The sequence below is a fragment of the Heterodontus francisci genome, chromosome 46, assembly GCF_036365525.1.
Source record: "Heterodontus francisci isolate sHetFra1 chromosome 46, sHetFra1.hap1, whole genome shotgun sequence".
Taxonomy (NCBI): Eukaryota; Metazoa; Chordata; class Chondrichthyes; order Heterodontiformes; family Heterodontidae; genus Heterodontus; species Heterodontus francisci.
The window spans coordinates 9,178,562-9,204,128 of NC_090416.1; the positions used below are offsets into that span (position 1 = coordinate 9,178,562).

Below are 25,567 nucleotides of genomic sequence, written 5' to 3' on the forward strand. Positions count from 1 at the left end.
TCCTGATCCCATTCCCAGTCCAGTCTCATCCCATTCCCAGTCTTGTCCCATTCTTGATCCCACTCCTGGTCCCAGTCTTCTCCTATTCCTGGTCCCAGTCTTGTACCATTCCTGATCCCAGACATACTCCCAGTCCCTATCTTGCCATTTGCCTGATCCCAGTCCCTGTCCCGGTCCCAGTTTTGTCTAATTCCTGATTCCAGTTTTGGTCCAGGTCCAAGTCCCGTTCCTGATCCCACTCCCGGTTCCAGTCCCTGTCTTGTCCCATTATTGATTCCAGTCCAGTCTTGTCCCAAACCTGATCCCATCCCCGGTCCTTGTCCCATTCCCGATCCCAGCCCCAGTCCTGGTCCCATTCCAAATCCCAGCCCCGGTCCTGTTCCCATTCCCGATCGCACTCCCAGTCTTGTCCCATTCCCAGTCTTGTCCCATTCCCATTCCCGATCCCACTCCACATCCCTGTCTTGTCCCATTCCTGATCCCATTCCCAGTCTTGTCCCATTCCTGATCCCATTCCCAGTCTTGTCCCATTCCTAATTCTACTCCCGGTCCCAGTCTTGTCCCGTTCCTGATCCCACTCCTGATCCCAGTCCTGGTCCCATTTCTGATCCCATTCGCAAACACGTCCCATTCCTGAGCCCAGTCCAGGTCCCAGACTTGTCCCATTCCCAATCCCAGTCTTGATCCCACTATAGGTCCCAGTTTTGTCCTATTCCTGATTCTAGTCCCAGTCTTGTTCCATTCCTGATCCTACTCCCAGCCCTGGTCCTGGTCTCATTCCCAGTCTTGTCCCATTCCTGATCCCACTTCCAGTCCCAGTCCCGTCCCGTCCCGTCCCACTACTGATCCCATTCCTGTTCCCAATGTCACTCCCAGTCCCAGTCTTGTCCCATTCCTGATCCCATTACCAGTCTTGTCCCAGTCCCGGACCTGGTCCCTTTCCCGATCTAATTCCCAGTCCCGTCGTATTCCTGTTCCCAGTGCCGTTCCCAGCCAGGTCCCATTCCTGATCCAATTCCCAGTCCCATTCCCAATCACTTTCTCAATCTTGTCCCATTCCTGATCCCAGTCCCAGTCCAGTCCGAGTCTTGACCCATTTCTGATCCCACTCCTGGTCCCAGCCTTGTCCCATTCCTGATTCCAGTACTGGTCCCCGTCTTCTCTCAATCCTGATCCCAGCCCTGGTCCTTGTCCCATTCCCAATCCCAACCCCAGTCTTGATCTCATTCCCGGTCCAAGATTTGTCCCATCCATGATCCCATTCCCAGTCCCAGTCTTGTCCCATTCCTACTCCTGCTCCCAGTCTGTCCCATTCCTGATCCCAGTCCCATCTAATTCTAGATCCCATTCCCATTTGATCCCTCTCCCAGTCTTGTCCCATTCCTGCTCCTACTCTCAGCCCCAGTCTTGCCCCATTACTAATCCCACTCCCAGTCTTATCTCATTCCTGATCCCAGCCCCGGTCCTGGACCCATTCCCGAACCCAGTATTATCCCATTCCCAGTCTTATCCCATTATTTCCCCAATCCTAGTCTTATGCCATTCTGAGTCTTGATCTCACTCCCGATCCCATTTCCACTCTTGTCCTAGTCCCGATCCCATTCCCATTCCTGATCCCATTCCTGATCCCATTCCCACTCTTGTCCCATTTCCACTCTTGTCCTAGTCCCGATCCCATTCCCATTCCTGATCCCATTCCTGATCCCATTCCCACTCTTGTCCCATTCCCGAGCACATTCCCACTCTTGTCCTAGTCCCGATCCCATTCCTCATCCCATTCCCATTCCTCATCCCATTCCCGATCCCATTCCCACTCTTGTCCTAATCCCGATCCCATTCCCATTCCCGATCCCATTCCCGATCCCATTCCCACTCTTGTCCTAGTCCCGATCCCATTCCCATTCCTCATCCCATTCCCGATCCCATTCCCACTCTTGTCCTAATCCCGATCCCATTCCCATTCCCGATCCCATTCCCGATCCCATTCCCACTCTTGTCCTAGTCACGATCCCATTCCCATTCCTCATCCCATTCCCGATCCCATTCCCACTCTTGTCCTAATCCCGATCCCATTCCCGATCCCGATCCCATTCCCACTCTTACCTCGGCCGTATCCCTGTGTGTGTTTGGCAAAACTCTTCACCACGGCCTCCACCGCCTCCCTCAGCACCGCCCGACTCCGCTCATCCGTGGAGCCATGGGCTGGGCCCGGCCCCGCTCCGACAGCGGAGACTGGCCCAGGGCCGAGCGCTGACACCGGGCCCGAGGCCCCGGGCCGGAATCCACGGAAGGTGCCGCCGGGTGAGGGCTGCTGAGGCCGCACCGACTCCATCAGCGAGCGAAGCAGATCCAGGGGCCCGCCCACCGACCGTCAATCACAACCCGGACCCCGCCCACCGACCGTCAATCACAAGACGGGCCCCGCCCACCGACCGTCAATCACAACCCGGACCCCGCCCACCGACCGTCAATCACAAGACGGGCCCCGCCCACCGACCGTCAATCACAACCCGGACCCCGCCCACCGCCTGTTCAATCACAGACAGGGCCCCGCCCATCACCTGTCAATCATAGCCCGGGCCCTGCCCGCCGGGCGGCACAGTGGTGCAGTGGTTAGCACCGCAGCCTCACAGCTCCAGGGACCCGGGTTCGATTCCGGGTACTGCCTGTGTGGAGTTTGCAAGTTCTCCCTGTGTCTGTGTGGGTTTTCTCCGGGTGCTCCGGTTTCCTCCCACAAGCCAAAAGACTTGCAGGTTGATAGGTAAATTGGCCATTATAAATTGTCACTAGTATAGGTAGGTGGTAGGGAAATATAGGGACAGGTTGGGATGTTTGGTAGGAATATGGGATTAGTGTAGGATTAGTATAAATGGGTGGTTGATGGTCGGCACAGACTCGGTGGGCCGAAGGGCCTGTTTCAGTGCTGTATCTCTAATCTTAATCTAATCTAATCTAATCACAGCCCGAACCCAACCAGCACCTGTCAATCAGAGACCAGACCTGCGCCCCGCCCACCGCCTGTCAGTCACAGCCCGCCCTGCCCACCTTCTGTCAATCACAGCCCGGCCCCGCCCACCGCCTGTCAGTCACAGCCCGCCCCGCCCACCGCCTGTCAATCACAGCCCGGCCCCGCCCGGCGCCTGTCAGTCACAGCCCGGCCCCGCCCACCGCCTGTCAGTCACAGCCCGGCCCCGCCCGGCGCCTGTCAGTCACAGCCCGGCCCCGCCCGGCGCTCCGCTTCCTGCGAGCGCGCAATGTTTGTGCGTTTCGCCGCTGAACCGAGAGCGGCCGGAAACCGGAGTCAGATAGTGAGTGAGTGAGGGAGAGAGGGAGGAGTGAGTGGGGGAGAGGGATGGATGGTAGATGGAGTAGGGGGGAGTGGGACGGTGAGGGAAGGAGGGAGTGTGGGATGGTAACGGGTGGGAGGGGAGGGGAGGGAGGTAGGTAGGTTGTGTGAGTGAGGTGTGAGGGAGGGCAGGGGGTGCGAGTGAGGGAGGGACGGGTAGGGAGGGGGGTGTAGTGGGTGTGAGGGAGGGAGGTCAGGAGGTGTGAGGGAGGTAGGGTAGCAGCTGGGAGGGAGGGTCGGGGCTGGGGGGGGGAGTGTGAGGGAGGGTAGGGGAGGGGGAGTGTGAGGGAGGGTAGGGGAGGGGGAGTGTGAGGGAGGGGAGGGGGAGTGTGAGGGAGGGAAGGGGAGGGGGAGTGTGAGGGAGGGAAGGGGAGGGGGAGTGTGAGGGAGGGAAGGGGAGGGGGAGTGTGAGGGAGGGTAGGGGAGGGGGAGTGTGAGGGAGGGAAGGGGAGGGGGAGTGTGAGGGAGGGAAGGGGAGGGGGAGTGTGAGGGAGGGAAGGGGAGGGGGAGTGTGAGGGAGGGTAGGGGAGGGGGAGTGTGAGGGAGGGAAGGGGAGGGGGAGTGTGAGGGAGGGAAGGGGAGGGGGAGTGTGAGGGAGGGAAGGGGAGGGGGAGTGTGAGGGAGGGAAGGGGAGGGGGAGTGTGAGGGAGGGAAGGGGAGGGGGAGTGTGAGGGAGGGAAGGGGAGGGGGAGTGTGAGGGAGGGAAGGGGAGGGGGAGTGTGAGGGAGGGAAGGGGAGGGGGAGTGTGAGGGAGGGAAGGGGAGGGGGAGTGTGAGGGAGGGAAGGGGAGGGGGAGTGTGAGGGAGGGAAGGGGAGGGGTAGTGTGAGGGAGGGAAGGGGAGGGGGAGTGTGAGGGAGGGAAGGGGAGGGGGAGTGTGAGGGAGGGAAGGGGAGGGGGAGTGTGAGGGAGGGAAGGGGAGGGGGAGTGAGGGAGGGTAGGGGAGGGGGAGTGTGAGGGAGGGTAGGGGAGGGGGAGTGTGAGGGAGGGAAGGGGAGGGGGAGTGTGAGGGAGGGTAGGGGAGGGGGGAGTGTGAGGGAGGGAAGGGGAGGGGGAGTGTGAGGGAGGGAAGGGGAGGGGGAGTGTGAGGGAGGGTAGGGGAGGGGGAGTGTGAGGGAGGGTAGGGGAGGGGGAGTGTGAGGGAGGGAAGGGGAGGGGGAGTGTGAGGGAGGGAAGGGGAGGGGGAGTGTGAGGGAGGGAAGGGGAGGGGGAGTGTGAGGGAGGGAAGGGGAGGGGGAGTGTGAGGGAGGGTAGGGGAGGGGGAGTGTGAGGGAGGGAAGGGGAGGGGGAGTGTGAGGGAGGGAAGGGGAGGGGGAGTGTGAGGGAGGGAAGGGGAGGGGGAGTGTGAGGGAGGGAAGGGGAGGGGGAGTGTGAGGGAGGGAAGGGGAGGGGGAGTGTGAGGGAGGGAAGGGAGGGGAGGGGAGTGTGAGGGAGGGAAGGGGAGGGGGAGTGTGAGGGAGGGAAGGGGAGGGGGAGTGTGAGGGAGGGAAGGGGAGGGGGAGTGTGAGGGAGGGAAGGGGAGGGGGAGTGTGAGGGAGGGAAGGGGAGGGGGAGTGTGAGGGAGGGAAGGGGAGGGGGAGTGTGAGGGAGGGAAGGGGAGGGGGAGTCTGAGGGAGGGAAGGGGAGGGGGAGTCTGAGGGAGGGTAGGGGAGGGGGAGTGTGAGGGAGGGAAGGGGAGGGGGAGTGTGAGGGAGGGAAGGGGAGGGGGAGTGTGAGGGAGGGTAGGGGAGGGGGAGTCTGAGGGAGGGTAGGGGATGGGGAGTGTGAGGGAGGGTAGGGGAGGGGGAGTGTGAGGGAGGGAAGGGGAGGGGGAGTGTGAGGGAGGGAAGGGGAGGGGGAGTGTGAGGGAGGGAAGGGGAGGGGGAGTCTGAGGGAGGGTAGGGGATGGGGAGTGTGAGGGAGGGAAGGGGAGGGGGAGTCTGAGGGAGGGAAGGGGAGGGGGAGTGTGAGGGAGGGAAGGGGAGGGGGAGTGTGAGGGAGGGAAGGGGAGGGGGAGTGTGAGGGAGGGAAGGGGAGGGGGAGTGTGAGGGAGGGAAGGGGAGGGGGAGTGTGAGGGAGGGAAGGGGAGGGGGAGTGTGAGGGAGGGAAGGGGAGGGGGAGTGTGAGGGAGGGAAGGGGAGGGGGAGTGTGAGGGAGGGAAGGGGAGGGGGAGTGTGAGGGAGGGAAGGGGAGGGGGAGTGTGAGGGAGGGAAGGGGAGGGGGAGTGTGAGGGAGGGAAGGGGAGGGGGAGTGTGAGGGAGGGAAGGGGAGGGGGAGTCTGAGGGAGGGAAGGGGAGGGGGAGTCTGAGGGAGGGTAGGGGAGGGGGAGTGTGAGGGAGGGTAGGGGAGGGGGAGTGTGAGGGAGGGAAGGGGAGGGGGAGTGTGAGGGAGGGAAGGGGAGGCGGAGTGTGAGGGAGGGTAGGGGAGGGGGAGTCTGAGGGAGGGTAGGGGATGGGGAGTGTGAGGGAGGGTAGGGGAGGGGGAGTGTGAGGGAGGGAAGGGGAGGGGGAGTGTGAGGGAGGGAAGGGGAGGGGGAGTGTGAGGGAGGGAAGGGGAGGGGGAGTCTGAGGGAGGGTAGGGGATGGGGAGTCTGAGGGAGGGAAGGGGAGGGGGAGTCTGAGGGAGGGAAGGGGAGGGGGAGTCTGAGGGAGGGTAGGGGTAGTGTGAGGGAGGGAAGGGGAGGGGTAGTGTGAGGGAGGGAAGGGGAGGGGTAGTGTGAGGGAGGGAGGGGAGGGGTAGTGTGAGGGAGGGAAGGGGAGGGGTAGTGTGAGGGAGGGAAGGGGAGGGGGATCAGGGAAGGGAGTGGGGGGTGGGGTTCGGGGACGGGGGTCGGGGAAGTGAGTGTGGGTGGGGGAAGTGAGTGGGGGTCGGGGACGGGGGTCAGGGACGGGAGTGGGGGTGGGGGTCGGGGAAGGGTGAGGGATGGTGGGACGAGGTGCTGTCAGCTGAGTCTGTATCTAATGCTGTCATTCCTCTCACCACCCAGGCATGGAGTGAGGAACAGGAACTGGGTTCGTGTTGATGATGAGCGGCCGAGGCCGTGGCTCGGGCCCAGGCCCGATGACCTTCAGTGTGGAGGTGGTGGGAATCGGGAAAGGGGAGACGCTGCCACCACCCACGCTGCAACCACCACCGCTATACCCGGTAAGAGGGAAAACCCTGACCTCCCCCTTTGACTTGACCCCCTCCCCATCTCTGGAAAAACTATCAACTCCTTTAATCATAAACTCTTTAAGGTTGAGTTTACATTAATTATCAGGCCAACCGGGGCAGAATCGGTCAAACCAGCGCTCAATATCTGGGGGCATTTTAAGTGCAAGGGTTACGAGGAGCCACCACTTGAACTTGTGTTTTCCCCTACTCTTTCCCGAGTCAGACCCTGCCGATAAAACTAACATTAATAAACCTTCTCCACGTTACTGCTTTAAGGTACATCAAGGAATACTTTTTAATGGAAAGAGAGGAAAAAAAGATACTAGTACTGTTTATTACCCAGCTCTCTCCGCTCCTCCCCAGTTCCGAGCTTCTCGCCGTTTGGGAAATACTCTGGTCTCTCTTTCTTGGGTCCGAAGTGGATGCCCCCATGTTTGTGAGCTGTGGGAAAGGACAAGGCAAAACCGAATGTGTAAACACTCAGCTGAAGGAGGGATGGTTTCCGTGAGTTGAAAATGGATCTGCCCCGGGTGCGTTGGCACCAAAGCGCGGCAGGGAAACGTTAGACGAGTAGTGGGAAGCCTGGAAAGAGGAGATGGTTCGGGTGCCGACTAGATAGGTTCCCACCAGGGAGCACCCAAGCCTTCAGCTTCCTCGGTGACGGAAGATGTCAAGACGAAACTGAAATTGGAAAAGGAGGCTGGTGATGAGTGTCCTGTTCGTAAAGCAGCAGAGTAATGAATACAGAAATTGCAGGGAGAACTGGAGAAGGAAGTGAGGAGGGCAAAGAGAGAGTACGCGAATAGATTGGCAGCTGACAGAGATTCAGCAGGGGCGGAGGGGGAGTTGTCGTTCAGTGGCGTGTCCCTAGATTCGAGGGGCGTGTACCCAGAATGAGGGGCAGAGAGAATAAGGACTGTCTGTATCTGAGAATCGGGGGATGATCTGCACCAATATCTGGGGACACTCCCCTTCCTGAGGATTGGGGGAGGTGGGCGGGGGGGGGGGGGGGGGGGGAGTCCTTTCCCCAGCTCAGCCCTCGTTCTCTCTGACTATATCTGTGTTTCTCAGTCCCTAGAGTTCAAGGCAGTCCCCCTGCAGTCGGGCGAGGAGGCTGAGTATATGCTGGCGTTAAAACAGGAGCTGCGGGGAGCCATGAGGAGTCTGCCTTACTACGTCAAACCTGCTGCACCCAAGAAAGGTACCGTGAGAGTTTGTTGCGTGTCCACTGCGCGCCCCCCCCCCCCCCCCGTCCCACTGCGCCCCTCCCATTCCGCAAACAGTGAGGATGATGCAAACCACCTGTAACAGGACGTAGATAGGTGAGCAGAATGGGCAGAGAGGTGGCAGATGGAGTTTAATACAGAGAAGTGTGAGGTGGTGCATTTAGAAAGAATAGGGAGAGGCGATATAGACTTAATGGCACATTTCTAAAGAGTGTGCATGGACAGAGGGACCTGGGGGTTCATGTGCATCGATCTTTGAAGGTGGCAGGACATATTGAGAGAGTGGTTAGTAAAGTATATGACCCTGGGCTTCATAAATAGAGACATTGAGTGCAAAAGATTTTAGGCAAGAGATGCAGGGGGGATGTGAGGAAGAAATGTTTTTTATGGAGCAAATAGTAAAGACCTGGCACTCGCTGCCTACGAGGGTGGTGGAAGCGGAGACAATAAATGATTTCAAAGGGAAATTGGATGGGCACTTGAGAGAGATAAACTTACAGGGCTACGGAGATCGAGCGGGGAAATGGGACTGGCTGGATTGCTCCACAGCGAGCTGGCATGGTGGCGATGGGCCGAGTGGCGTGCTTTCTGTGCCCTTGGGACTGTCTCGATGCACCGGGGGGGTCTCGGTCTGCGGTGTGGCGATGGTCAGTCTGGATGCTAGTTCTCAGGCCCTGCCTGTAGAAGCACTGAGTGTCCACAGACAGTGTGCTGGATCGGTCACTTTACGACTGATTCACTCTTGTTTTCTGCCCTGTATCACTCAGCGTGCAGGACGGCGTGTGACTGGGAACAGTTACAGCTGCCAAGATTACCAGGAAGGCAGGTCGCGAGCCGCGCGGTGCTTGGCTGTGTAATGTGTTTCACACTGACAGTTGCAATGGTCAATTTAACTCGACATGAAATGTGCAGAGGAAAGATGTCTGACCTGCCGCAAACAACACTCTGCTGACATGCTGTTGTTTCCACAGATATTGAACGTTATTCTGATAAGTACCAGTCCTCAGGGCCAACTGACAACACCATCGAATGGAATCCTGGTGGGTGAGAAGTCCTCGATCAACTATTCATTTCGTCTGGAGCTGAGCTGTTCCTCACTCTATCTGTTCATGGCACAGAGACAGAAGTTCCCTCTTGAATTTGCCCCATCGCCAAGACTGCCTCCGAATGCCCCAGTATCTTCACCCGTCTCTGCTCATCTACTGCTGACTCCCTCGTCCATGCCTTTGTTACCACTAGACTGGACTATTCCTATGCTGTCCTGGTCCATTTTCCGCCCTCCGTAAGCTTCAGCCCATCCAAAACTCTGCTGCCCGCAGCCTAACTCGCACCGAGTCCCTTTCAGCTGTCGTCCCCTGAGCTCCCTGATCTTCGCTGGCTCCCGGTCCGGCACCAGCTGGATTTTAAAATTCGCATCCTTGTTTTCAAATCCCTCCGTGGGTTTCACTCCCATCCCTCTCTCTCTAACCTCCTCCAGCCCCTACAACCCAAGATCTCTGCAGTCCTCTAGAGAGGCCTCTTGTCCATCCCCCGATTTCCATCTCCACCATTGGCAGCCGTGCCTTCAGCTGCCTGGGGCCATGAGCTCTACAATTTCCTCCCTAACCCTCTCCGCCTCTCTCTCTCTCTCTCCTCCTTTTAAGACGCTCCTTAAAACCGACCCCTTTGACCGACCTCTTTTAACTCCGTGCCCATTTGTTACTGACACCTCAGTGAAAAGCTTTGGGACAATTCTCAGTTCCGTACAGTGGCGATGGTTAAATAGCCAGCTTGCAGCGGAGGATCCAGGTAGGCAGGAAGTGGGATCTTTTACGTTCAGCTGAGAGGGCAGACGGGGCCTCGGTTTAACTCCACCTCCGCGAGACGGCACCTCTAACAGTGCAGCACTCCCTCAGTATTGCACTGGTGTTGGGGGGGGGGTGCGGGGGTGGTCACAGCCTGGATTATTGGCTCAAGTTTCTGGAGTGGGACTCAAACGCACAACTTTCTGACCCAGTGATATCACTCAGCCAAAGCCCACACTGCTCTTTGAATGGGCCGAATTTTAAACTGACGACACAAAGCAATCTGGGCAGAGAGCTAGTGACTTCCTTTGTTACCCTCACTATCCGGTGCAGCTGTTCCCGCCCACTGGTCACCTCACTCTCCCATTACACCCAATCCTTGAGGTATAAATGTCATTCCAGTGCAAACAGCTGGAGTCAGCGACATTAGGGCACAAAAGGAGGCCGTTTGGCCCATTGAGTTCCTGCTGGCTCTCCATAGAGCAATCTCCGTAGCCCTGCAAGTTTCTTTTCCTCAAGTGCCCCATCTAATTTCCGTTTGAAATCATTCATCGTCTCCGCTTCCACCACCCCTGAGGGCAGTGTGTTCCAGGTCATTACCACTCACATGAAAAGAAAACAGTTCTTCCTCACATCCCCCGCCCCCTGCATCTCTTGCCCAAAACCTTCAATCTGTGTTCCTTAGCCCTTGTACCATCAGTTAATGGGAACAGTTTATCTAAACCTGACATAATCTTGTACACCTCGATCAAATCTCCCCTCAATCTCCTTTGCTCCAGGGAGAACAACCCCAGCTTCTCCAACCTAACCTTGTAACTAAAGTCCCCCATCCCTGGAACCATTCTGGTAAATCTCCTCTGCACCCTCTCAAGGACCCTCACATCCTCCTTAAAGTGTGGTGACCAGAACTGGACACAATACTCTAGTTGGGGCCTAACCAGAGCTTTATAAAGGTTCAGCATAACGTCCCTGCTTTTGTACTCAATGCCTCTATTTATGAAGCCCAAGATCCCATATACTTTACTAACCACTCTCTCAATATGTCCTGTCACCTTCAAAGATCGATGCACATGAACCCCCAGGTCCCTCTGTCCCTGCACACTCTTTAGAACTGTGCTGTTAAGTCTATATCGCCTCTCCCTATCCCTTCTGTCAAAATGCATCACCTCTCATTTCTCTATTAAATTCCATCTGCCACTTGTCTGCCCATTCTGCTAGCCTGTCTATGTCCTGTTGCAGTCAATTGATATCATCCTCACTGTTTGCCACTCCTCCAAGTTTGGTATCATCGGCAAATTTTGAAATTCTACTCTGTTTTCCAAGAATCGAGTCATTTATCCTAAGACTGACCCTTGGGGAACACCACTGTCTCCCATCCTCCACTTTGAAAAATAACCATTTACCATGACTCACTGTTTTCTGTCCTTAAGCCAAATTTTTATCCTAAGTGACACTGACCCTCCTATTCTGTGAGCCTCAATTTTGTTAACCAGCCTTTTATGCGGTATTTCTGTTAAACGCTTTCTTAAAATTCATCCAGACAACATCCATTTCTTTCCCTTCAACCTTTGCTGTTACTTCATCAAAAAAAATTCGATTAGATTAGTCAAGCACGATCTGCCTTTTACAAATCTGTGCTGACTCTCCCTAATTAACTCAAACCTCTCCAAGTGCCTGTTGATATTTTCCCTGAATATTGTTTCTGAAGCCTTACCCACCACTGATCAAGGAAGTTCTCCTGAACACATTTCAGAAATTCCTCCCCTCTCCCTTTACTCAAACATTATCCCAATCGATATTTGGGTAATTAAAGTCCCACAGTATCACTATATAGTTCTTGCACATTTCTGTGATTTCCCTGCAGATTTTCTCCTCTATTACTCTCTCTCTATTTGGAGGCCTATAGAGTACACCCAGTAGTGCGATCATAACCTTTTTGCTTCTCAACTCTTAAGCCAAATGGATTCTGTCCTTGTCCCCTCATGGACCTCCCCTCTTTTCAACACTCCAATATCTTTGTCTTCCCTCCCTTTTTTCCTTTCCAATCTGTTCTGAACACTTTATATCCTGTATATGAAGCTCCCAGTCCTCTTAATTTTTAAGCCACGTTTCCGTTATTGCCACTACATCATATTTCCATGCTGCTATTTGTGTTTGTAGCTCACCAACCTTATTCGCTACACTTTATGCGTTTGCACACGTGCATTGTAAACCTGTATTGTATTCCTTGTAGTCCTTCCTAGTCTGTTCCTTTCTAGTATGGAACTAATTCCTTTTACAGTACTGTCTATCACACTCACTCCTTTGTACATCTTAATCCTCTTTACTACATCTATTTGCTGCTGCCCATCCCGCTGAAATTTAGTTTAAATCCTCCCCAACCTCAGTAGTGAACCTCCCCACGAGGGCATTGGTCCCAGTCTGTTATGAATAGGTGCCTTCTGCCCCAGAACTGGTCCTAATGCCCCAAGAATCTGAAGCTCTCCCTCCTGCACCGTGCTTCCAGCCACGCATTGATCCTCCCTATCTTCCTGTTGCTGCTCTCGCCAGTTCGTGGCACTACCTTCCTGGTCTTACTTTTTAACTTCCTTCCTAACTCCTGAAAATCTGACCGTAGGACTTCAATACCTGTTGTCTCGAGGTTATTTGCACTGATATGTGCCACAATACTGGTTCACTCCCCTCTCCCTGCAGAATATCCTGCACCCTTCTCCGTGATATCCTTTACCTTAGCACCGGGGAGACAACACAACTTGCGGGATTCATAATGACGATTGCAGAAATGTCTGTCTGTCCCCCTATAATGACTGCATTTCTACACTTCTCTCCTGGACAGTCCCTTGCCCATTGGTACCATAGTCTGGGCTGCACTTCCAAGGAGTCATTACTCCCAGCAGTCTCCAAAGCTGATAACTGGTTTGAGAGTGGTACACACCCCGAAGACTCCTGTACTTACTGCCTCTTCTGGATGGCTACCCTCTTGGAACGTACAATCCAGGCAACTCATTCTCCCTGATGCTCCGCAGTGACTCCAACTGCCTGTCCAGCTTGGAAATCCTGAGCTCCAGCTGAGGCAGCTGGAGGCACTCTCTACACAGGTGATCCCCCAAGACACGTGAAGTGTCCTGGAGTTCCCACATGGAATTGCAAGCAACAGGTCGCGGCTGTCCATCCAAGATCTTAAAAAAAATCACTATCCCTCTTAAGTTAAAACCTTCTTTAAGTTATTAATTTTAAAGACTTGCAGGTTGATAGGTAAATTGGCCATTATAAATTGCCCCTAGTATAGGTAGGTGGTAGGGAAATATAGGGACAGGTGGGTATGTGGTAGGAATATGGGATTACTGTAGGATTAGTATAAATGGGTGGTTGATGGTCGGCACAGACTCGGTGGGCCGAAGGGCCTGTTTCAGTGCTGTATCTCTAGGTAAAATAAAAATAATTAATGGAGCAAGCAGACATTCTGCAGTGGGTGACTGGGGCCAGCGAGCGCCGGGCAGTGGGTGACTGCAGTTCAGGAACAGCTGAATCTAAAAGGAAGATCAGATTTGCGTTTATATTGCGTCTTTCACAATCTCGGGCTGTCCCAATTCACCGCCGAGCCAATCAATCTCTGTCATTTCAGACTGGCGACGATTACCACGGGAACTGAAGATCCGAATAAGAAAGCCACCAAAGGACAGTGAGTATGGAAGGCCCAGTGGTTTCAGGGCACTTAAATTCTCCAGCTGGCCAGGCATGGCCAGAGCCTCCTGCCTTATGCCCAATGTATCACCTACTACCAGGTACCAGCTCACCCGTAATCAGGGTCAGTGTCCCAGATACCAGCTCACCCATCACCGGGGCCAGTGTCCCAGATACCAGCTCACCCCATCACCGGGGCCAGTGTCCCAGATACCAGCTCACCCCATCACCGGGGCCAGTGTCCCAGATACCAGCTCACCCATCACCAGGGCCAGTGTCCCAGATACCAGCTCACCCATCACCAGGGCCAGTGTCCCAGATACCAGCTCACCCCATCACTGGGGCCAGTGTCCCAGATACCAGCTCACCCATCACCAGGGCCAGTGTCCCAGATACCAGCTCACCCATCACCAGGGCCAGTGTCCCAGATACCAGCTCACCCCATCACCGGGGCCAGTGTCCCAGATACCAGCTCACCCCATCACCAGGGTCAATGTCCCAGATACCAGCTCACCCCATCACCGGGGCCAGTGTCCCAGATACCAGCTCCCCCATCACCGGGGCCAGTGTCCCAGATACCAGCTCACCCATCACCAGGGTCAATGTCCCAGATACCAGCTCACCCCATCACCGGGGCCAGTGTCCCAGATACCAGCTCCCCCATCACCGGGGCCAGTGTCCCAGATACCAGCTCCCCCATCACCGGGGCCAGTGTCCCAGATACCAGCTCACCCATCACCGGGGCCAGTGTCCCAGATACCAGCTCCCCCATCACCAGGGCCAGTGTCCCAGATACTAGCTCACCCCATCACCGGGGCCAGTCTCCCAGATACCAGCTCACCCATCACCACGTGTGTAGGAAGACCGTGAACATGGGAGACAGAGAGAGAGTGTTGAGATCAATATTAAAGTCACTGAGGATGAGAAACTGCTCAGTGCGGAGGCTGAGGAGGGAAAGCAGTGAAGACATCTCTGTCTATTCTTGGCCTGGTCCCTGGGCGGGGAGTAGAGAACGATGATTTTGAATGGGAATTGGGAGAGGTGGGACAAGGTGAGATGCCCAAAGGAGGAGAAGGCGACAGAGGTGTAACCAAGGTGTAATCTACGCCACACGGTCACTGTGACGGTCTTGACGGGTAGTGGTGGGCAATGCATCCAGGCGAGGAGGCTTCATTTCGGAGGAAGGTGCCCTCATCCCTCAGCCAAGTTTCTGTTAAGGCCATAATGTCGATGCAGTTATCCCCAAGAAATCCAATCAGGAATTCAGGAGAAACTTCTTTCCCCAGAGAGTGGTGAGAATGTGGAACTCGCTACCACAGGGAGTGGTTGAGGGGGATAGCGGAGATACATTTAAGGGGAAGCTGGATAAACACATGAGGGAGAAAAGAATATGTTGATGGGGTGAGAAGAAAAGGGGGTTGGAGAAGGCTTGTGTGAAGCATAGACACCATCATGGACCTGGTGGGCAGAATGGTCTGTGCTGCAAATTCAAGGCAGTTCTATCGAAGCTCATGGGTGAGCAATGTTCTGGAGGGAGATGCAGAGAGGGGGCTGAGAGAGCTGATACGTTGAGAGAGTCAGCCCAGGGAGGGGTGAGTTAGGAGGTGGGGAAGATTAGCCCCCAGGGGGTGCACTGGGCACCGAGGTCAGTGAGGGAGGAGGGTTGGGGCAGTTAGGGAGGCAGCGATGAGTGCCTCCACGGGCCCCTCACAGGATGGCGAGAGGGGCAAAGCGGAAAGCAGTGAGCTTATCCACGGGGCAGTCCAGCCTCGGATGGTGGCAAGAGAGGATAAGGATGGAAGAGTAGTGGTGGGTTGCCGTACAGATTGAGGGATCTAAATACAAGAGAGTGGAAAAGTGAAAAAAGGTCTGACTGTAACAGGAATGGGAGCTGATAGCACAAGAGGCAAATGGGTAAATGAGAGATTAATTAGTAGCAGAATGAGTGTGAATGGACAGAGAGGAACTTGGGGTTGCAGAAGGTTTGGGATTGACAGTGACATGTCCTGGGAACACCACTACACGCTTCCCTCCAGTCTGATTAACAACCATTCACTACTACTCTCTCTGCTTTCTGACCCTTAGCCAGTTTTGGAACCACAGTATCACTGCAGATTTAAACCTGACGGCTTTACTTTTCCTCATGTTTCTGTTATGAGGCTCCTCTTCAAACGTCTTTCAAAAGTCCATATACGCAACATCCGCCACAATACCCTCGTCAGCCTTCACGTTACTTCATCAAAGAACTCAGTAAGTTTGTCAGGCGGCATTTGCCCTTTGCAAATCAGTGTTGGCTGTTCTTTCTTACCTTGTCTTTGCAGAGATCCTGGTCACAGGCCGGAAAATAAAACCAAGGATGATTGTGGAGAAAGAAGAGATCATCAAAAAACTGGAGGTAAAGCAGGCATGGGCAGTTAGAGTATATCCAGATTGTGGGGGTAAAGCAGGGTGTGTGCAGTCACATAGAACATAGAAAATAGGAGCAGGAGTAGGCCATTCAGCCCTTCGAGCCTGCTCCGCCATTCATTATGATCATGGCTGATCATCCAACTCAGTAACCTGTTCCCGTTTCCCCCCCATATCCTTTGATCCCTTTCGCCCCAAGAGCTATATCTAACTCCTTCTTGAAAACATCCAATGTTTTGGCCTCAACTGCTTTCTGTGGTAGCGAATTCCACAGGTTCACCACTCTCTGGGTGAAGAAATTTCTCATCTCAGTCCTGAAAGGTTTACCCCGTATCCTTAGACTATGACCCCTGGTTCTGGACCCCCCCCCACCATCGGGAACATCCTTCCTGCATCTACCCTGTCAAGTCCTGTTAGAATTTTATAGGTTTCTATGAGATCCCCCCCCTCACTCTTCTGAACTCCAGTGAATATAATCCTAACCGACTCAATCTCTCCTCATACGTCAGTCCCGCCATCCCAGGAATCAGTCTGGTAAACCTTCGCTGCACTCCCTCTATAGCAAGAACATCCTTCCTCAGATAAGGAGACCAAAACTGCACACAATATTCCAGCTGTGGCCTCACCAAGGGCCTGTATATTTGCAGCAAGACATCCCTGCTCCTGTACTCGAATCCTCTTGCTATGAAGGCCAACATACCATTTGCCTTTTTTACCGCCTATTCCACCTGCATGCTTACCTTCAGTGACTCGTGTATGAGAACACCCAGGTCTCACTGCATATTCCCCTCTCTCAGTTTATAGCCGTTCAGATAATCTGCCTTCCTGTTTCTGCTACCAAAGTGGATAACCTCACATTTATCCACATTATACTGCATCTGCCATGCATTTGCCCACTCACTCAACTTGTCCAAATCACCCTGAAGCCTCTCTGCATCCTCCTCACAACTCACTCTCCCACCCAATTTTGTGTCATCTGCAAATTTGGAGATATTACATTTAGTTCCGTCATCTAAATCATTAATGTATATTGTGAATAGCTGGGGTCCAAGCACCGATCCCTGCGGTACCCCACTAGTCACTGCCTGTCATTCGGAAAAAGACCCATTTATCCCTACTCTTTGTTTCCTGCCTGCCAACCAATTTTCTATCCATCGCAATACACTACCCCCAATCTCATGCGCTTTAATGTTACACGCTTATCTCTGATGTGGGACTTTGTCGAAAGCTTTCTGAAAGTCCAAATAAACCACATCGACTGGCTCACCCTCATCAACTCTACTAGTTACATCCTCGAAGAACTCAAGTAGATTTGTCAAGCATGATTTCCCTTTCGTAAATCCATGCTGACTCTGTCCGATAATACCACTGTTCTCCAAGTGCTCTGCTATAAAATCTTTGATCATGGTATCTAGAATTTTCCCCACTACCGATGTCAGGCTGACTGGTCTATAATTCCCTGATTTCTCTCTACCTCCCTTTTTTTTTAGCCTATACCCACATTGTGGGGGTAAAGCAGTGTGTGTGTACAGGTAGAGTATATCCACACTGTGCTGGTAAAACAGGGTGTGTGAACAGTTAGTATACCGACATTGTGCTGGTGAAGCAGGGGGTGTGTACAGCTAGAGTATATCTACATTGTGGGGGTAAAGCAGTGTGTGTGTACAGGTAGAGTATATCCACACTGTGCTGGTAAAACAGGGTGTGTGAACAGTTAGTATACCGACATTGTGCTGGTAAAGCAGGGGGTGTGTACAGCTAGAGTATATCTACATTGTGGGGGTAAAGCAGTGTGTGTGTACAGGTAGAGTATATCCACACTGTGCTGGTAAAACAGGGTGTGTGAACAGTTAGTATACCGACATTGTGCTGGTAAAGCAGGGGGTGTGTACAGTTAGCGTATACCCACATTGTGGGGGTAAACCAGGGGGTGTGAACAGTTAGTATACCGACATTGTGCTGGTAAAGCAGGGGGTGTGTACAGTTAGCGTATACCCACATTGTGGGGGTAAAGCAGGAAGTGTGCGGTCAGGGTGTATCGTCGCGGTGCTGGCTCGGTGAAAGAGTTGGGTCAGGGTGTATCGTCGTGGTGCTGGCTCGGTGAAACAGAGTTGGGTCAGGGTGTATCGGCCCGGTGCTGTCTCGGTGAAACAGAGTTGGGTCAGGGTGTATCGTCGGGGTGCTGTCTCGGTGAAACAGAGTTGGGTCAGGGTGTATCGGCGCGGTGCTGTCGCGGTTAAACAGATTTGGGTCAGTGTGTATCGGCATGGTGCTGTCTCGGTTAAACAGAGTTGGGTCAGTGTGTATCGGCACGGTGCAGTCTCGGTTAAACAGATTTGGGTCAGTGTGTATCGGCATGGTGCTGTCTCGGTTAAACAGAGTTGGGTCAGTGTGTATCGGCGCGGTGCTGTCTTGGTGAAACAAGTTGTGTCAGTGTGTATCGGCGTGGTGCTGTCTCAGTGAAACAGAGTTGGGTCAGGGTGTATCGGCGCGGTGCTGTCGCGGTGAAAGAGTTGGGTCAGGGTGTATCGGCGCGGTGCTGTCGTGGTGAAACAGAGTTGGGTCAGGGTGTATCGGCACAGTGCCGTCGCGGTGAAACAGTTGTGTCAGTGTGTATCGGCACAGTGCTGTCTCGGTGAAACAGAGTTGGGTCAGGGTTTATCGCGGTGGTGCTGTCTTGGTGAAACAAGTTGTGTCAGTGTGTATCGGCGTGGTGCTGTCTCAGTGAAACAGAGTTGGGTCAGGGTGTATCGGCGCGGTGCTGTCGCGGTGAAACAGAGTTGGGTCAGGGTGTATCGGCTCGGTGCTGTCTCGGTTAAACAGAGTTGGGTCAGGGTGTATCGGCGCGGTGCTGTCTCGGTGAAACAGAGTTGGGTCAGGGTGTATCGGCGCGGTGCTGTCTCGGTGAAACAGAGTTGGGTCAGGGTGTATCGGCACGGTGCTGTCTCGGTGAAACAGAGTTGTGTCAGTGTGTATCGGCACGGTGCTGTCTCGGTGAAACAGAGTTGGGTCAGGGTGTATCGGCGCGGTGTTGTCGCGGTTAAACAGAGTTGGGTCAGGGTGTATCGGCACGGTGCCGTCGCGGTGAAACAGTTGTGTCAGTGTGTATCGGCACAGTGCTGTCTCGGTGAAACAGAGTTGGGTCAGGGTGTATCGCGGTGGTGCTGTCTTGGTGAAACAAGTTGTGTCAGTGTGTATCGGCGCGGTGCTGTCTCGGTGAAACAGAGTTGGGTCAGGGTGTATCGGCGCGGTGCTGTCTCGGTTAAACAGAGTTGGGTCAGGGTGTATCGGCGCGGTGCTGTCGCGGTGAAACAGAGTTGGGTCAGGGTGTATCGGCACGGTGCTGTCTCGGTTAAACAGAGTTGGATCAGGGTGTATCGGCGCGGTGCTGTCTCGGTTAAACAGAGTTGGGTCAGGGTGTATCGGCGCGGTGCTGTCTCGGTGAAACAGAGTTGGGTCAGGGTGTATCGGCACAGTGCTGTCTCGGTGAAACAGAGTTGTGTCAGTGTGTATCGGCACGGTGCTGTCTCGGTGAAACAGAGTTGGGTCAGGATGTATCGGCACGGTGCTGTCTCGGTGAAATAGAGTTGTGTCAGTGTGTATTGGCACAGTGCTGTCTCGGTGAAACAGAGTTGGGTCAGTGTGTATCGGCGCGGTGCTGTCCCGGTGAAACAGAGTTGTGTCAGGGTGTATCGGCGCGGTGCTGTCTCAGTGAAACAGAGTTGGGTCAGTGTGTCTCGGCGCGGTGCTGTCTCAGTTAAACAGAATTGGGTCAGGGTGTATCGGCACGGTGCTGTCTCGGTTAAACAGAGTTGGGTCAGGGTGTATCGGCACGGTGCTGTCTCGGTTAAACAGAGTTGGGTCGGTGTATCGGCGCGGTGCTGTCTCGGTGAAACAGAGTTGGGTCAGGGTGTATCGGCATGGTGCTGTCTCGGTGAAACAGAGTTGGGTCAGGGTGTATCGGCACGGTGCTGTCTCGGTTAAACAGAGTTGGGTCAGGGTGTATCGGCACGGTGCTGTCTCGGTGAAACAGAGTTGGGTCAGGGTGTATTGGCATGGTGCTGTCTCGGTGAAACAGAGTTGGGTCAGGGTGTATCGGCGCGGTGCTGTCTCGGTGAAACAGAGTTGGGTCAGGGTGTATCGGCACGGTGCTGTCTCGGTTAAACAGAGTTGGGTCAGGGTGTATCGGCACGGTGCTGTCTCGGTTAAACAGAGTTGGGTCAGGGTGTATCGGCACGGTGCTGTCTCGGTTAAACAGAGTTGGGTCGGTGTATCGGCGCGGTGCTGTCTCGGTGAAACAGAGTTGGGTCAGGGTGTATCGGCATGGTGCTGTCTCGGTGAAACAGAGTTGGGTCAGGGTGTATCGGCGCGGTGCTGTCTCGGTGAAACAGAGTTGGGTCAGGGTGTATCGGCACGGTGCTGTCTCGGTTAAACAGAGTTGGGTCAGGGTGTATCGTCAGGGTGCTGTCTCGGTGAAACAGAGTTGGGTCAGGGTGTATCGGCGCGGTGCTGTCTCGGTTAAACAGAGTTGGGTCAGGGTGTATCGGCGCGGTGCTGTTGCGGTGAAACAGAGTTGGGTCAGGGTGTATCGGCGCGGTGCTGTCTCGGTTAAACAGAGTTGGGTCAGGGTGTATCGGCGCGGTGCTGTCTCGGTTAAACAGAGTTGGGTCAGGGTGTATCGGCACGGTGCTGTCGCGGTGAAACAGAGTTGGGTCAGGGTGTATCGGCACGGTGCTGTCTTGGTTAAACAGAGTTGGGTCAGGGTGTATCGGCGCGGTGCTGTCTCGGTTAAACAGAGTTGGGTCACAGTGTATCGGCGCGGTGCTGTCTCAGTGAAACAGAGTTGTGTCAGGGTGTATCGGCACGGTACTGTCTCGGTGAAACAGAGTTGTGTCAGTGTGTATCGGCACAGTGCTGTCTCGGTGAAACAGAGTTGGGTCAGTGTGTATCGACGCGGTGCTGTCTCGGTTATACAGAGTTGTGTCAGGGTGTATCGGCGCGGTGCTGTCTCAGTGAAACAGAGTTGGGTCAGGGTGTATCGGCGCGTTGCTGTCTCAGTGAAACAGAATTGGGTCAGGGTGTATCGGCGCGGTGCTGTCTCGGTTAAACAGAGTTGGGTCAGGGTGTATCGGCGCGGTGCTGTCGCGGTTAAACAGAGTTGGGTCAGGGTGTATCGGCACGGTGCTGTCTCGGTGAAAGAGTTGTGTCAGTGTGTATCGGCACAGTGCTGTCTCGGTTAAACAGAGTTGGGTCAGGGTGTATCGGCGCGGTGCTGTCTCAGTGAAACAGAGTTGTGTCAGGGTGTATCGGCGCGGTGCTGTCTCGGTGAAACAGTTGGGTCAGGGTGTATCGGCACGGTGCTGTCTCGGTGAAACAGAGTTGTCAGTGTGTATCGGCACAGTGCTGTCTCGGTGAAACAGAGTTGGGTCAGTGTGTATCGGCGCGGTGCTGTCTCGGTTAAACAGAGTTGGGTCAGGGTGTATCGGCGCGGTGCTGTCTCAGTGAAACAGTTAGGTCAGGGTGTATCGGCGTGTTGCTGTCTCGGTTAAACAGAATTGGGTCAGGGTGTATCGGCGCGGTGCTGTCGCGGTGAAACAGAGTTGGGTCAGGGTGTATCGGCACAGTGCTGTCTCGGTGAAACAGTTGGATCAGGGTGTATCGGCGCGTTGCTGTCTCGGTTAAACAGAATTGGGTCAGGGTGTATCGGCGCGGTGCTGTCGCGGTGAAACAGAGTTGGGTCAGGGTGTATCGGCACGGTGCTGTTCCAGTAAAGCAGGAGGTGGCAAGAGAATTACAGCTAATTTGGTAAATTGTTCCTAGACTTTGGAAAAGAAGGAAGAAGCACACAGCTCAGACGAGGAGGGTGAACAGGAGAAAGAGGAGGAGGAAAAGGAAAATGAAGAGGAGTACGATGAAGAAGAATTTGAAGAGGTCAGTCATATATCTTCCTGGGTCAGCAAGCCTCTCCTTTAATTCTTGTTGCAATAGGAACAGAACTGAAACAAAGTACCTGAAACTGATTCACTGCAGTGCCAACCCAATCCTAGTCCTGCCCCTCGTTTCCTGGGACAATTGGATGACGATGCGGCATAGAAGGAGTCCATTCGTGCCTGTGCTGGCTCTTTGAAAGAGCTCTCCAATTAGTCCCTCTCCTCTTCCCCTGCTCTTTCCCCCCATATCCCTGCACATTTTTCCCCTTCCAGTATTTATCCAATTCCCCTTTTGAAAGTTACTATTGAATCTGCTTCCACCGCCCTTTCAGGCAGCGCGTTCCAGATCACAACAACTCACTGCGTTAAAAAGAAATTCTCCTCCTCTCCCCCCGCTCTGGTTCGTTTACCAATTATCTTCAATCTGTGTCCCTCTGGTTACCGACCCTCCTGCCACTGGAAGCAGTTTCTCCTTATTTACTCCATCAAAACCCTTCCTGATTCTGAACGCCCCGATTAAATCTCCCCCTTAACCTTCTCCGCTCTAAGGAGAACAATCCCAGCTTCTCCCTGTCTCTCCACATTAACTGGAGTCCCTCATCCCTGCTCCCATTCCGGTAAGTCTCCCTCCGCACCCTCTCCGAGGCCTCGACATCCTTCCGAAAGTGCGGGGCCCGGAATTGGACCCACTGCTCCAGCTGAGGGCTAACCAGTGGTTTGTAAAGGGTGAACATAACTTCCTTGCTTTTTCACTCTATGCTTCTGTTTATAAAGCCAAGCATCCCAGATGTCTTTTGACAGCTTTCTATATTTTCCTGCCACTTTTTAAAGCTTTGTGCATGTACACTCCCAGGCCTCTCTGTTCCTGCACTCTCTTTAGAATTATACTGCCTCTCCTCATTCTTCCTACCAAAATGTATCACCTCATACTTCTCTATTAAATTTCCTGTGTCCACACCCTTTCACTAACCTGTCGCTGTCCTCCTAATGGTTTGCTGTTTGACATTTGAGTTTTGTGTCATCTGCAAACTTCCATCACAGACCACTGGGGGGGGGGCACCATTGCACACTACCCTCCGGTCTGAAAGTTTAGTCTATCATGTGGTCCTTTATCCAACATATTTTGGAAGCCTATACACGCAATATCAACTGCTCTACCCTCATCAACCTCAATAACCCACTGTCCCAGAGTATTGCCAATGGGCCGGGCCTGGCCCTGACCTATGTTAAGAGGTGGACAGTTAGTAACAGTGACATTTCAAACCTACAAGGTTCATATTTAGACCTTTTCAACCATGCAGTCCAAGTGTACATGATGACCACAAACACCACTTGGATGCTGCACCAGGACGTGCCATGCTGCCACCCGGCCGGGACCATTCAGTCTCCCCATGGGAACACACGTCATCAACCCGCAGGAACGCGCTGTTACCCCACACTCCTCTTTCATGTCGTGTGGACCTAAACTTTTTGTTCCTCCACATCACCCAGCCTTCATCCCCACGATGTTAATATTCTTACTTGTCTGTCGTGTTTCTCGGAACGATTGGCTGGGCCTCTGTTATACTGTTGTCTGCAGCTTTGGACCCACTCCCTCCAGCCCTGAGTCCAAACCAAAGCTCCGGAAGCGCTCCCACACTCGAACCGTGTGGGGCTGCGACAGCCCCACTCCCAAGTCAGTCTGAGAACCCGCTGTGAACTCTCGCTTTCTGTTTCCATCCTTACAAACCAACATTTAATGCAGTCTGCTGCCCATTCCCCTAACTCTGTTCTCTTAGTTGTCTCCTCTGTGGGACCCTCTCTCAGACTCTGAGAGTCCATATAAACCACATCCACCACATTTCCCCATCTGCCACATTTGGGATGGATGGTAGTGGGGTTTATCCCCTTTGATTAAAGAATTCCCGACCAATTAGGCAGCCAAATTACTCTGTATTGACATTGGACAGTCTGCAGCTCTCAATACAACTCTGAATTATTACCTTTAGAGCCTTTACCGGTCTCTCCTGTTTCCTCCCCAAGCTTGTGGCTCCCCCCCACCCCCTCCCCCACTCCCCAGTGCTTGGGGTTCTTCCCCCCCCACCCCCCCGCCCACACACACTCCCCCACCACACACATTACCCCCCCCCCCCCCCACCAAGTTTGTGCTGCAGAATCTTCAATTTCCAGCTTCTCTGCTTGTACAGGAGACTGACTACGTCATGTCGTACTTTGATAACGGTGAGGAGTTTGGAGGCGACAGTGATGAGAACATGGATGAGGCCATTTACTGAGAGACGGAGCAGGACATGCCAGCCCGTGACAGACAGGGTGGCAGCGCCACGCGAATCAGGCACTGTGACACCCGCCGTCCCTTTAATAACCTTCACTGTACGGTGTGCGACTTTACAAATCTCCATAAATATCCAGCGGGTGTCACAGGCCTGTTCAGTTCCTCTGTGGAGCAGTGAGCTCTGGAGGTTGGCCTGGAGCAGTGAGAAGGGATTTAGACCATGAAATCCTGCTGGTGATCTCTCTCTGTTTTGTATTTGTGACTGTCCTCGCGGATGTTTTTATTATTGTTCGGTTTGTAGAGTACCTCTCCTTTCCAGAGCTTTTGGACACACCTGGTCTGTTTAAATATCGGTGAGATTTTTGTTTAAATGCCTGGGATGCAGTAGCTTTGTGGCTCGGGGGAATGACATGGGATGGGTGAGGGGGCTGTTGGTATTTAGCACACACATCTCACAAACCTCTCCCGTTAATCACACTTAGTTCATCAGTCAGGACTCTGATAACTGGTTAGTTGATGCATCAGTACTGCTCACTGCCCACAACACAGTGTGATTACTAACACTCCCGCTCCTCCGACCTCACGACCTCTACCACCTAAGAAGGACAAGGGCCGCTGAGGTATGGGCCGACCAGCACCTGCGAGTTCCCCTCCAAGCCACGCACCGTCCTGACTTGGAACTATATCGCCGTCCCTTCACTGTCGCTGGGTCAAAATCCTGGAACTCCCTTCCTAACAGCACTGTGGGTGCACCTACCCCACATGGACTGCAGCGGTTCAAGAAGGCAGCTCACCACCACCTTCTGAAGGGGTAATTAGGGACGGGGCAGTAAATTCTGGCCCACGCAGCGACACTCGCATCCCCAGACTGAGTTTTGAAGAAGCGATGATGTAAATAAGGACGAACCGGCCAGTGGCATCTGTCTGGTGTTACAAATTTCGGGACTGTCTCTGTGCTGCTGGTAAGTGGTCCCAGGGTCTGGTGTTCAGGAGTGCACCCATATTGCCCACAATCTAATGAGATGATGATGATGTGGAGGAACGAGCCCCTTTCAGTTGGAACTGGGTGTTGTGCCTTTCACCCCTCCCACCTGAGCTTCTGCAGTCATTCCGCTGGGTCGACAGCACTCGATGGGAAGTGGCTGGATGCCAGTGAGCAGAAGTTAAGCTGAGTGAGTCGTTCCTCGCGAGGCCAGGCTCCCTCCCCTGACCAAAATTTAACGGACCCATTTCCACATGAAGCCTCTCCTTGTCCGTTCTGGCCACGGGAAGTGGCTGGACTTGGGGAGGATGGGGAAGAGAGCGAGTGCTGGTCTGGGGTAGGGAGCCGGTATTGGGAGGGGGCAGTTGCGGAGGTAATTTAGCACAGGTCTGGGAAGGAGAGCGCCAGGATGGGGCGGACGCTGTACGGACTAGTTCTGCCTGGGAGAGCGACAGTGTTCTTGCTCAGTGTGTGTCACTGTGACTGCAGTTCCCCAGGCCCCAGTGTGAATTGTTTAATGTTCAAAGAGTTTTCAGTGTTTGTAACAAGTTTCACTATTGTTAATAAAGTGAAGTTTTCTACGACATGATTGTTTTAAACAGGATTGTGGTGAGTGAAGCTTATTCACATCAGGAACAGGAGGGTCCCAGCACAGAGCTCTGGGTCATCTCACACTAGGGGCCCAGCACGGAGTCCTGGAGGATTTCACACTCTGGTCCCAGCACAGAGCTCTGGGTCATCTCACACACTAGGGGCCCAGCACGGAGTCCTGGAGGATTTCACACTCTGGGCCCAGCACAGAGCCCT

At 54.0% G+C, this 25,567-nt stretch overlaps 2 protein-coding genes across 5 annotated transcripts in view; one reads left to right on the forward strand and one right to left on the reverse strand.

Annotated features, from left to right (window-relative positions):
- Positions 1-2,365, reverse strand: part of LOC137356856 (LIX1-like protein) — a 93,886-nt gene extending 91,521 nt beyond the window's left edge. Inside the window, exon 1 of the mRNA XM_068022697.1 lies at positions 2,104-2,365. Coding sequence (XP_067878798.1) covers positions 2,104-2,332 — 229 coding nt within the window. The 5' untranslated portion in view covers positions 2,333-2,365. The remainder of the gene's footprint in view (positions 1-2,103) is intronic.
- Positions 2,366-3,218: 853 nt separating this feature from the next.
- On the forward strand, positions 3,219-25,344 carry polr3glb (RNA polymerase III subunit GL b). 4 transcript variants are annotated; one of them, XM_068022682.1, is made up of 8 exons: positions 3,219-3,312; positions 6,310-6,467; positions 7,548-7,677; positions 8,674-8,742; positions 13,112-13,168; positions 15,330-15,420; positions 21,397-21,507; positions 23,693-25,344. In XM_068022682.1, the coding sequence occupies exons 2-8, from the start codon at positions 6,345-6,347 to the stop codon at positions 24,000-24,002; spliced, it is 891 nt and encodes a 296-aa protein (XP_067878783.1). In that variant the 5' UTR covers positions 3,219-3,312; positions 6,310-6,344; the 3' UTR covers positions 24,003-25,344. The 4 variants fall into 4 exon arrangements, with proteins under 4 accessions (XP_067878783.1, XP_067878781.1, XP_067878785.1 ...); XM_068022680.1 differs by having other exon boundaries at positions 3,219-3,308; XM_068022684.1 differs by lacking the exon at positions 15,330-15,420 and adding an exon at positions 15,492-15,565 and having other exon boundaries at positions 3,219-3,308; positions 23,693-23,869.
- The last annotated feature ends 223 nt before the right edge of the window (positions 25,345-25,567 follow it).

Bases quoted from the DNA above. Each gene is read 5' to 3' on its own strand.
- polr3glb (XM_068022682.1), top strand. From the start codon at position 6,345: ATGATGAGCGGCCGAGGCCGTGGCTCGGGCCCAGGCCCGATGACCTTC. The intron at 6,468-7,547 runs GTAAGAGGGAAA...TGTGTTTCTCAG, and splicing joins AACCACCACCGCTATACCCG to TCCCTAGAGTTCAAGGCAGT. The intron at 15,421-21,396 runs GTAAGTTTGTCA...AATTGTTCCTAG, and splicing joins TTACTTCATCAAAGAACTCA to ACTTTGGAAAAGAAGGAAGA.